The following is a 13,121-nucleotide window of genomic DNA, read 5'->3' as shown; positions in this document are numbered from 1 at the left end:
TCTAGGTTGTTTCCAGGTTTTGGCTATTACAAACAATGCTGCTATGAACATAGTTGAACAGATACTTTTGTCATTTGATGGGGGATTGGGATGGTTGGGATATAGGAAGGGAGGATACGGGAGCAGCGAAGTATATATCCTATCTAAGGGAGCCATCTTAGGGTTGACAAGAGACTTGACTCTTGAGGGGTTCGCAGGTGTCCAGGAATATGTCCCCAGCTGGTACCTTGGGCAACTAAGGAGAGGGAACCTGAAATGACCCTATCCTATACTGATGAATATCTTGCATATCACCTTAGAACCTTCATCTGGCGATGGATCGAGGTAGAGACAGAGTCTCAATTTGGAGCAACGGTCTGAGCTCTTAAGGTCCAAATGAGGAGCAGAAGGAGGGAGAACATGAGCAAGGAAATCAGGACCATGAGGGATGCACCCACCCACTGTGACAGTGGAACTGATTTATTGGGAGCCCACCAAGGCCAGCTGGTCTGGGACTGAATAAGCATGGGTTGATTCTGGACTCTCTGAGCATGGCGGACAATGAAGGCAGATAAGAAGCCAAGGACAATGGCACTAGGTTTCGATCCTAATACATGAACTGGCTTTGTGGGAGCTTAGCCTGTTTAGACGCTCACCTTCCTGGACCTAGATAGAAGACCTTCGTCTTCCCGCAGGGCAGAGAATTTGGACTGCTCTTCAGTATCGAGAGGGAGGGGGAATGGTGTGGGGGGAGGAGAAGAGGAGTGGGGATACGGGGAGGGGAGTGGGGGGAGGGGGCAATATTTGGGAGGAGGGGAGGGAAATGGGAAACGGGGAGCAGGTGGAAATTTTAATTAAAAAAGAATAAAAATAAATAAAAAGGAAAAAAAAATACCTGAGCATCGAGTGTTCATTAGTGTTGGGATATGGAATACTAGATGAATAAGCTTAAATCACCAAATAATGCAAACAGAAAGAAAAGAAAGGTTTCAAGGCTGGAAAGATGGAGCAGTGGTTAAGAGTACTTGTCACTCTTCCAGCCATCTTTTGTTGATGTTGTTGTTCATTTTACATACCAACCACAGTATCCCCTTCCTCCCCTCCTCCTGTTTCCCCCACCCCCATCCCCATCCACTCCTCAGAGAGGGTAAGGCCTCCCATGGGGAGTCAACTAAGCCTGGCATATCAAGAGGCAGGAGCAAGTTCCTCCCCACTGCATCAAGGCAGAACAAGGTATCCCACCAATGGGCTCCAAAAAACCAGTTCATGTACCAGGGATAGATCCTGGTCCTACTGCCAGGGGTCCCACAAACACACCAAGCCACACAACTGTCACCCCATGCAGAAGGCCTAGTCGAGTCCCATGTAGGTTCCGCAGCTGTCTGTCTGGGGTCCGTGAACTCTTACAAGCTCAGGTCAGCTGACCCTGTGGGTTTCACCATCATGATCTTGTCCCCCTCCTCCCTCTTTTTGATTGGCCTCCAGGAGCTCAGCCCAGAGCTTGACTGTGGATCTCTGCATCTGCTTCCATCAGTTACCGGATGACAGTTCTATGATCACAAATAGGGTAGTCATCAATCTGATTACAGATGTCTGTTTCAGGTCCCCTCTCCGCTATTGCTGAGGGTCTTAGCTGAGGTCATCCTGTGACCCTAGCACCAGACTTCTCCCTAACCCCATAATGGCTCCCTCTGTCAAGATGTCTCTTTCATTGCTTTCACTCTCCATCCCTCCCACAACTCGATCATCCTGTTCCCTGATGTTCTTACTCCCATCCCCGCCCCCTTCTTCTGACCTGTCACCAGTCTAACCCAGATCTTTTCTATCTCCCCTTCCTAGAGTGATTCATACATGTCCCTCTTAGGGTCCTTCTTATTACCTAGCCTCTCTGGAACTGTGGACTGTAATCTGGTTATCTTTGATCATTTTATTAGATGCTGAAAAAAGCCTTCAACAAAATCCAACATCACTTCATAATAAAGGTCTTAGAGAGAGCAAGGATATAAGGAACACACCTAAACATATGTCAGCAATATACAGCAAGCCAACAACCAACATCAAACTGAATGGAGAGAAACTCAAACCGATTCCACTAAAATTAAAAACAAGACAAGGATATCCATTCTCTACATATCTATTAAATATAGTATTTGAGGGTCTAGCTAGAGCAATAAGACAACAAAAAGAGATCAAGGGGATACAAATTGGAAAGATGTCAAACTTTCACTATTTGCAGATGATATGATAGTATACACAAGTGACCCCAAAAATTCTACTGGGGACCCCTACAGCTGATAAACACCTCTTCAGTAATGTGGCAGGATACAAGATTAACTAAAAAAAAATTGTCAGTAATCCTCCTATATACAAAAGATAAAAGGGCTGAGAAAAAAATCAGAGAAACATTACCCTTTACAATAGCCACAAAAATATAAAATATCTTGATGTAAATTCAGCCAAACAAGAGAAAGACCTATATGACAAGAATAAAGAAATCGAAGACAATATCAGAAAATGGAAAAATCTCCCATGTTCTTGGATAGGTAGGATTAACATAGTAAAAATGGCAATCCTACCAAAAGCAATCTACAGATTCAATGCAATGTCATCAAAATCCCAACACAATTCACAGACCTCGAAAGAACAATACTCAACTTCATAGGGAAAACAGAAGTCTTTCTGAACACCACTGAGTGAATATGTTGTTGCTTTGAAAACACATAAAATGATGGACCATTACAAAATTTGTCCCGAATATTGGGGACATAACTTTAAATTTCATGTCCAATTTGAGTGATTAACCAAAGAAAGAACAATGGGATTTGAAAACTACATTAAAACAGATTGCATTAAGTATTTTAGGAAATATAATTAAGTAGAAAAAATAATAGGACAAAATATTAAAAACCACTTTTAAAAAAGAACACGAACTCTGTCATTAAGTCCTGGGTCCTGTCATACCTTTGAAAGATGATTAAGTTCTTAAAATATCCTTTTCTAAATGTGCAGAGAACAATTCTAAATCACATTTTGCTAGGCAAACTTAATATGAAAATTTAAAGGGCGAATTTTAGGCTTGGTCAGGAATTAGTTCCTACAGTTACATTCATCAGCCAGTCCAGAAATGTCTCTCGGGGGTGGGGAGGGGGGACAGAGTGCTCAGAATAAAAATAAAGTCATGTTGGTCATGGTGGAACCTGATGGTCATCCCATCTGAAGCAGGAAGCTAGCAATTTTGAGGGCAGACTAAACTTCCTAGTGACGTCCTGTCACTAAAATTGTGCTAGTCCTTTAAAGGTAAGTAAACTGAGAGGTTGGAGAAGTGATGATTACGTGTGGTCACCTGGAACTATCTTTTCTGACTTTGGTCCTACTTATGTTCCATGTATCATATTTGTTTCTGCTCCAGGCATATTTCAGGAACCTTCATACCAACTCAAGCCTACCATCCCCTACATCAGTCAAAACTGAGATCTAAAAACAGAGAGGAATTGTAACTAATGGGGCAGGAAAGAATACAGAACACTTTCGACACAGATTCCCCCTCCCTAAGGCTATCAGACAGCGGACATCCAGCAATTAAGATTTCCTCAAACATTGGATACTGGGGGCAGAGGGAAGGCTGGTGCTCCTGTGCCAGCTCAAACTTGCCACCCTAGAAGAGATTTCTCACAGTTCTGACAACTTAACAGCTCATCGTCCAGGACTCCTGGAGCCCAGACAATGATGGACAGTGACGGGCAGGGTCAGCTTTATTGTGTATACTTTCCTATTTCTACTGAAACCTCATGTCACTGCCCGAAAACACACTGGCCTGTTTCTCTTCCCTTGTACCACATTGAATGTATCACTTGGCTCTGCTTTTCCTAAGTATAGACTAATGGTGCAAATTCTATGCCTCTTGGGTGTCTTGGGGACCAATGTCTCACTCAGGGACCAGGACAGCTCCAGATCAACTGGGACTGGTTCACAAGAGGCTTCCCTGGTGGCCCTATCTCTGCAGGAGAGTTGGTGGAGAAATTGAATAGTTTTAGACCAAGGCAAAACAGAAAAGTATTTTGCTCAAATGTATTTAGTTTAATTTGGGGAGTATTTATTGTTGGTGGTGGAAGTGGTTGCTTTGGGTTTTAGTTTTAGTTTTGTTCCTTGAGATAGCTCAGGCTAGCCTCAAACTCACTGTGTAGCTGGGGTGACCTTGAACCTATCATTGCCCTTTCTCCATCCCCACCTACATTGCTCAGGCTAACCTGGAACCTGTGGCAATACTCCTGCCTCAGTCTCTTAAGTACTAGGAGGAGATACCACACTCGGCTTCTAGATTACTTGGAAGTTACAATAGGTAGAAGTTTCAGAAAACATTTTTATTTGCACCAATCAGAGGAAAACATTAAATTTGTCAGCTCTCTGACAAGAAAAGTATTGAATATTAATTGATATATTGATAAAATATAAGGCACAAATCAGAAACTCAATTACATGTTTCACATACCTTTCTACCCTGATGTCTACACATTTTTTTTCCGGTAGCACTGCTAGATCTTAAGACATCTAATACCAGGTTACCATGACAACCCCAGATCCTCTTCCTTAATGCAAAAGTAATAGTAATTGCTACTAACTTGTGTTACGTGATCATATAAGGACCGCCTTAGCTAAGCCTTCTTCCCCTTTTTTGAATACTTTAAATGTTACTGCCTGACTGAACCCAGATTCTCTAGTCTCTTTTAACTCTATATGTTTAAGTCCATTTTAAGTCTCTTGCAAATCTACTTTGATTGCATTTCTTCCATGAGAAAAGTTCAGTCCAGGAATGATGAGACATTTCTTATGTTTTAGACATGACCCGCATACTGAGAGTATAGAATTGAACACGATGGAGTCTCCATTCTCAAACACTTCAGAATGTAACAGAAGGGAGGGTGACCTCATGTTCAGTATGTCCAGCTGCACTGACAGAAGTCAGGACTGGATGCTCGGTGCTGAGGGACGCAGACTGTTGTGTTTAGAGCCCTCCCAGATACTTCCTGAAATGAACACCTCTTCTAACTTCCCCTTTCCTTCAAACTTCTCGATTTACATGTCAATGCAGAGCTCAAATTCAAAGAATTCCGTGATGATCAAAACTACATAAGAACTGTGCATCATTCAAAACTACACAAGAAGTGTGCGTCATTACACTACACCCCACACCTATGGGGCATTTTGTTTTACATGAGGTTATATTAAATTTTCATTTCTGTTGCATTATAAATCGTATCATCCACATTGCGACTTGTACAACTTCTAGGAGACTTGTTTTACATGTATATAAACTTTTTGGAAGCAAGGAAACAAGCCTATCCAGAGGTAAACTCTTATATGAATAAATTCTATCAGACTGTACTTTCCCTGTACTATAATTTAAATAAGCTGAACAGAAAGGTAGTGATCTTAACAGCCTGATTTCGTGAATTTTAGATTTGTGCTCACATTTCACCTTTGTCCTCTCCAGGTTCTGAGACCTTCAGCAAACTGTTCATTTTTTTTTTCTAAGCATCAGTGCCTAGTTCTCCTTACAAACATTAGAGGATATAATTCACTCAAATGAGGTTAGCACACTGTTAGCATGTGGTCGGACCTCAGACATGGCCACAAGGTATACAGACAGGTCAGAGACCAATTTTGTAAGCAATACAATATGAACAATTCTGGCCCGGGTTCCATCTATTTTTCAAAGAAAGAGATTCTTAAGGTCACTGAAGTTTGAACCCATGAGGATCACATGGAAACTGGTTGCAGTGGTTACACTGAGCACTGGGCTATGCCAGTGCTGTACTGCGTGGTTCCTCATCAGCATCTAGGCAAGACCTTCTGCCTCTCTGTCCTCAGCATCCTCATCTGCGAGAATGGATAACTATAACCATTCCCAAGGGTTATCCTTGGAATTGTCTGTAAATGAATGCACCAAATGCTTAGAGCTGCCCCTAAGGTGGTGAGCACACATGTTAACTACCGCCAGAAGGAAAGGCAAACTTTTAGGGATCATTTCATGCTGTTCAGAAGACAGCATGGTTGCAGGAACAAGTTCTGGGATGAAATTCCAGTCTGTTCTGTGCTCTCATTATCCCAGACTTGCCCGCTTCTGGTTCAATTGCTTAGCTACTTATTCTTTAACAATGTCAAACATATACTTTGATCAACACCCCTTCCCCAGTCAGCCTCTCTTATCTCCCTGTCACTCCCACCAAACTCCTTCTTCCCAACACTAGCTCAACACTGGTCTCAACAATATCGACCTTGCTCTGAACTCAACAATATATACCTTACAAGGGGCTCAACAATGTATGCCTTACACCAGGCTCAACAATATACACCTTCTACCATAAGTCTCTGGAAGCCCACCCCCAGCACCCTGTCCTGATTTCTTGGGCTGTCTATCAACTTCTCAAGACATTCAAATATTAAGCCACTGCTTGAGTCTGTTCTTCAGTACCTAGAGAGTGCTGGGTTGTTCTCATGGAAACTAGCTTTTAGCAATGAGAGACATAGCATGAAGGAATTTTCTCTTTTAAAGCTATGGTCATAAGAGCATAACTCATAGGTAATCAAGAATAATCAAACTATTTATTTCTCAAAAATGAATCCCCTAATCAGAAAGAAAGAGAGCTGAATTGCTAAACCCAGTGTTATTTGCGATACACCTGTGCCTTTCAAAGCGCTATGGGGTCATGAGATGGGGGCTTTGCTATTAGGCAAGCCTGGGTTCGAACCCCACGTTATCCTCTTCCAGCTGTTTGACCATGAGCAAGTCACCTGCTTTCCGTGAGCTTTTAGGACTGAAGAAAGATCCGCTTGGTCTAACTGTATCTACAGGGCCACAGATGCTCCTTAAAATAGCCACAAGTGACAAACTCAGAGGCAAGGAGTGCAATTTAGAATGGAAGGGTTGAAAAATGACAGTCACATTCTCTTCTCCGCTTCTTAACCATAATCTCTATTTAAGGATCTCGGCCAGGAAGCAAAAGAGGAAACACGCATTGTGAAATGTGGCCAGTTATCTCTAACAGAGCCAAAACATGCACTCATGAGCTGGCTCAGGAGGAAATGCGCTTGATGCCAAGCCTGGTGACTCGGGTCTAATCTCAGGAACCACATGGTGGAGGAGAAAACCGACCCCCCGGGAAGCTGTCCACCGAGCTCAATACACACACTGTGGCACATGCTGCAGAGAGAGAGAGAGAGAGAGAGAGAATGAGAAAGAGGGGGAAGAGAAGAAAGAAAGAGGGGGAGCAAAGAGAAGGGGCACATTACAGTTTATACCATTGACCGTTGAATCCAGGTGTGTCACAGTCCTAAATCTACCACCCCCACTTTCTAGAGAAATGGCCTCACTTATTGCAGACTGAATCATCGATATTTTTGTGGTATAGTGACTATAAAGTCTAAGCACGCACACTTTATAACGTCAGTTTTGTCATTTCATATTAAAACAAGGCCTGGCCAGTGAAGTGACTCAGTGGGTAAAGATGCCTACCAGCAAGTAGAGCGGCCTGAGTCAGACTCCCAAAATCCACATGGACGGGGAGGGGGCAGAAGTGACTCCTGCAAGTCATCCTCTGACCTTTGTACACACATCACAGAAGATGTGAACCCGCGCAGACACACAGACACTGAGAAACACACACACAAAGTGAGATACTACTCAGTGTGATCAGGGAAGAGGTCAGTCAACCACAGTTTCTTTCGGTTCTCAGAGAGGGACAGCATGGGTGCCAGTTACCAATAACCTACACCCGATTTTATTTACATATTCTTTTTAGAAAGGGTGTTTCAAAGTTCAGCTAGCTTAAGAGAATGCACTGAAGGCCCATGTATTCTCCAGCCCCAACTCGTAACTCTCGCCATCATAACAGATACACTGTGAACACTAACGGAGATTATCTTTGCTTCAGGAAAACCCTAGGGTGCTAAATAGAGAACTCACTGCCCAAAGTAAGAGAGGGGGTTTCTCCTGACTCTGTCACACCCACATGCCTGGGCATCTTAGTCTCCTCACTGTTCCTTTCTAACCCAAAGTAAAAATGCAACCAGATCACAATGTGTACCCTTCAGTGCCCTTAGACGAAAGAGAAATAAATGCAACTCTAAGGTAAAGTTACATTTATTTAATGTAATTAAATAAATTTAATTAATCAATAATTAAATTTAATTAGTGAATAACCGCAGCTGGATGCAATTGTGGGTGTTGTTGTTCATTCCTGGAATCCCAACATCTGGAAGGCCAAGTCAGGATTCTTGCACCAGTCCAAAGTCAGCCTTACAAACACATTAAGAGTGTAGAGTAAGACCCAATCTCAAAAACTGATTAACCAGCCAATTAATAAATTTAATTGACATTAAAGGAAAATAAGAGTCACATTGCCTGCTTATTTGGCTGGAAAATTACTCATGGATTTAGTCAGAAACAACATTTCTGAGCGACTGAACCCACTTGGTGTCATGTGAGTATGTCTATATGCTCAGCGTATTGCCCACAGGATGCCTACAGCCCCTACGTGTGAATGCGCCCTGCAAGAAACTTTCACAGCTCCAAACACACACAGCAGCAGAAGAAAGACAAGGAACAATAACAAGATTCAATTTCCCACCACACGAAACAATCTTCAGTATTCGCACGCCTCCATTTGTGTTCTTTAAGGCGATATACATCTATCATGTTGGTGATCTATTCTACAAATTCACTCAGGTTGTAAGAAATTGCAGCCCACATCCACCATCACCACATCCAACCACGCTCACACCCTTGAAACGGAAACACAACGTCTTTCGTGCAGTAAGTCCGAGAAGGCCCAGGAACTTAGCTATGTTCTTTATCGCACCTACCCCCAACCAACCTACCCCTAACCCTTCCACCACCCTGCAGTGTAAATAAGAACTAAGCAGTAGGTCCTCTGGGTAACTTTTCTTACAGAAGAATTTGAGTTTTTCTTGTTTTTTTTTTTTTGTTTGTTTGTTTTTTTTTTTACCAAAAGGCAAATCATGAAAAAGTTTGCCATCTGGATTTTTACTTTCCACACCTGCCATCTGCTTGGAGGGGCAAATGTTCTGAAGTCTGAGCTAAGTCATATACTTTATGACAAGATATATATATATACATATATATATATATATATATATGTATATATATATATATATATCGTGGGACGTGTGGAGACTGCCCCAGTCCAACACACCGGCTGTATGATGCATTACTTTCTCATTCCAGCTCAATCAATCCAACATGGAACATCCCCACAAGGACCGGCACAGTATGAAGGGAGCGCCAGTCCTCGGCAAGCCCCTCTCTAGGTCCATCCACCCCTGTAAGTACTTTGCTACTTACCTTCTTCACCAGGTAGCCCTCCCTGATCCGCTTTGGTTCCATGCCTGACAGACAGATGCGCCGGACCACTCTTCAGACGTTCACCGAGGAGCTCCGTCTCCTCTGAGAGCCGAAGTGCTTGTGGGCTGTCCTTTTTCAGGGAGGTCTCTTTCGAAATTTCTCTTCTGCTGATGACTACGTGATGACATCCTTTTCCCCTCAGTGGGGAGACAAGTCAGAAAAAGGAACTCGACCGCTGAACAGCCCATGCTTTCCTAATGCTGGAAATCAAGTAGTACAACTGATTCAAATATTTACCAGATGTAAATTTGTATTATCATATGTAAAATTCTTCTCCTAAAAATAAAAAAAAAAATGCTAAGAGATGAACAAGAAAACTTTAATGGTTGACACTGCCCTGCTTAGGAATCATTCTTGAGGTTTTAAAAGTACTTAATAAAAATCCCAGGGAGCTGTCTCCATCCCCACATTTCCATGTGCACCAGCCCAGCCAGGTGAGTGCTCAACCCCTACCCTGTCCCCACACTCTTAAGAGGCTCAGGTGTAAAGAAAAATGAAAGCATGAAATCTGCATGTAAATGGATGGGAATGAAAAACGCTACACTAAAGTAACCCAGTCCCAGAAAGACAGGTGCCACCTGGCCTCCCTTGTTTTTGAATCCTAGCTCCAGATCTTTAGATGTGAAAATGTGACCTGAAGTAACCATAGAAGTCAGGAAAGTAGAATGGGATCATGGGAGGAAGGGGATGACACACTCTAGAGATAGGCTTAATAGGGTACAGGTGTTAAGTGCAGGAAAAGGGGGTGGGGGAGGGGCTTTAACCGAGGAGAGAAGAGGAGGGGGTAATACAGAAGGAGAGGGAGGAAGGAAGGACAAATAACACACTGAGGATCTTTGAAAAGTCTTATGGAAAGCATTGTTTCATATGTTTATTTAAAAATGCATATGTGGAGTGTGTGTGTGTGTGTGTGTGTGTGTGTGTGTGTGTGTGTGTGTGTATTTGAAATGGAGTTACGCCACAAGAGTCATAGACTATGCAACAGAAACCCCAGTGTCAGGCAGGCATGGGAAACTTCTCTTCAAATTGCTGGTCAGAATGGTCAAGGAAACTCTCAAAACAATAGATAGAAGCATGGTGGCCCACACCTTTAATCCCAGCACTCAGGAGGCAGAGGCAGATGAATCTCTGTGCGTCTGAGGCCAGCTTGGTCCACATAATGACTTCCAGGACAGCCAGAGCTACATAGTGAGACCCCTGTCTCAAGTGGGGGAAGAAAATATACAGAGGCTAATTGCCATTGACCTAGGTTGGCTCCAAAATCTTGAAGGTAGAATCCTATTGATGAAGACAACACACACTTCAGACACATGACATGGAAGACTTGAGATAGAACTGACCTGGGAGGCTCCACCGTGAGGGCTAGTTCTCATAGCATCAGAAGCTGCTATGCCAGCTGCCCAGGAGAAAAGCTAATCAACAATCCCATTCAGTTATAAAGTCTATGAACCACAGCAATGACCTGCCCAGCAAGATATTCCCCATGGTACAACAGTGATACTTACATTTTGGGGATAATCAACAACTGTCTCATTGGATTTAAGGTTCACTTTAAGAGGAGGCACTCGGGCTTGGTACTGTAAACCTAGCCAACTACCCCTAGCTGGAGAGATCTTAGATTCAGGAGAACCTATTGCTGCCTTTTTTTCTAAGTCAAAATAGTATAGTTTCTAAAGGTACGCTTGATATTTACACCTACAGGTAAGGGTAGCTCTTGACCCTCATCAAATATGCTTCTCTTTTGCAGCAGAGTGAGATCATTACAGAAATTCACAACTGGTCAAATGCAGAGAAGGACCGACCATGGGGTTCCTGGCCCCAGCTGATACATCTACAACTCAACCCCTACACCGAAAGCTCTGGGGACATTGTGGAAGAGGATTAGAAAGATTGCAACAACCAAAAATCCGGGTTGCCTACTGCTACATAGTATCTTCTAGACAGGACAGAGAAGCTGCAACCATGAAATCTCAACGGTATGGTTGATTAAATATGACCTGTATAATGAATGACACCACTTAGACCAACATGGAGGGGGAAATCTCACGAGATCACACCCCTAGATGAAGAGCTACAATCAATGGTTGCTGGGAGATGGAAAGTCAGTTTTCTCCAGGGATAAACCCTCAGAGGTTATCCAATCCTAAGTGCTCAGACCTAAACAGTTATATACAAAAGCAACACCAAACATACTAAAGCAACCCCATAAGATTTTATAAGGTTTTTTTTTTTGTATTGGGGTGTTTTCTGAAGAGTAACAATAATAATATAGAGGAAGGCATTGTTAAGTTGAGAGGGTTGAAAAATATGAGAGAAATTGGAAGGGCAGAAAGAGAGGAGTAGAAATTATATAAATAGTATTTGTATAGAAAATATTCTAAAAATAAAAATTTAAATTAAAAAAAACTGCCAGGAAGTTCAGAATCTAGCATAACCAAAGTACCTCCTCGTAAGTGTTTACCTGTTTCTATGCCAGACACCGTAGCGGATGTTGTTCAACCGGCCCCATTTAATTTACTCCCTTGAGAAATCCATGGGGAAAGCATAGTGTTTTTCCTTAGAAATGAGGAAACTCAGACTCAAGAAGAGGAGTGGTTGTCTCAAGTGACACAGCAGATAAAAGCAAAGCCAGTAGGGGGGGTTCTCTCAGTGGACTGAGAGCAGGCTGGCATTACTCTACCCCAGCTTTTACTGGAGAAGCTTCTTTAACAGTGTGTCTCAAACTTATTTGACTGAAGAATTCTTTTTGAGCAAGCCTTAATAACACTTTGCTGTAGAACAAATATTAAAGAAAGAATTCTGGCAACCTAGTACCTCAGGATACAATGTATTTGGAAACAGGGTCACCATAGATACAAAATGGTTAGGGAATATGATGCCCTCCTTGTAAAGAGGGCCACCAAATGTAATATAACTGTTCATTTAAGGAAAAGAGACACACAGAAAGGAAACCCCATTGTGATCACAGAGGCAGAACTGGAGTAATGAGTTTAGAATCCAAGGGTTGCAAGGGAACCAGCTAGAAGGCATAAGCAAGAATTTCTTTCAGAAAACATGGCGTTACCGACATATAGAAGCATGAGATAAGATACCTCCATGTTTTAAGCTACCCACTTGGAGACACTTGATTATATCTGCTCTGAAAAATATAATGTAATTTTAAAAAACTAATATTCCATAGAACAAACCTTTATATGACAATGGGAAAGTTACTTAGTCACTCACCCTCAGATTTATCATCTATTATACAGAGATAATAATACCTGTTCAATGAGGCCATTCTGAATATTAAATAAGATAATAGATGTTAGTGATTAGGACATTGTGTGGAGAACAGTGGAGGTCTGTTAATGATAGTTATTCGTTACCTTTAGACAAGTTACCATTGTCCTGAGACCAGTCCTTCCCTATAGTAAATTGAACAGAGATTTTGTATAATCCTTTGGGATTGTTTCTACGGCTGAAAGAATCAGCATTTGACGGCACCTGCAAAAGTCAGAAACAGAAGAAGACGATGATTTGTTGAGTCCATATTCAGACAGACATTTTGTTCTAGAGAGAGACAGTAGAAGCGATCATTCACAAGTTCACCCTTTTACCCATCTCAGTTCAGGGTGGATTGGATGTCACCCCGCCCACCCTCCTCACGACTTCTTAGCAACACCTGCTGGTCAGTAAAGAAAATTCTCTGTCATCATTCAAGACTTCTCTTTCTCAAGGG

At 42.3% G+C, this 13,121-nt stretch overlaps 1 protein-coding gene across 2 annotated transcripts in view; it reads right to left on the bottom strand.

Moving 5' to 3' along the window:
- The window catches only part of Plek (pleckstrin), a 54,802-nt gene extending 41,916 nt beyond the window's left edge, over positions 1 to 12,886 (bottom strand). For both annotated transcript variants that reach the window (XM_057773171.1, XM_057773172.1), the window contains exons 1-2: positions 12,769 to 12,886; positions 9,341 to 9,600 (exon numbers count right to left, since the gene is read on the bottom strand). In XM_057773171.1, the coding sequence (XP_057629154.1) occupies positions 9,341 to 9,382 (42 nt within the window). In that variant the 5' untranslated portion in view covers positions 9,383 to 9,600; positions 12,769 to 12,886. The remainder of the gene's footprint in view (positions 1 to 9,340; positions 9,601 to 12,768) is intronic.
- Between the last annotated feature and the right edge of the window lie 235 nt (positions 12,887 to 13,121).

This window comes from Chionomys nivalis, chromosome 6 (genome assembly GCF_950005125.1).
Source record: "Chionomys nivalis chromosome 6, mChiNiv1.1, whole genome shotgun sequence".
Classification (NCBI taxonomy): domain Eukaryota; kingdom Metazoa; phylum Chordata; class Mammalia; order Rodentia; family Cricetidae; genus Chionomys; species Chionomys nivalis.
The sequence above is the reverse complement of the archived record's forward strand: the minus strand, read 5'-3'. Positions and strand labels throughout refer to the sequence as shown.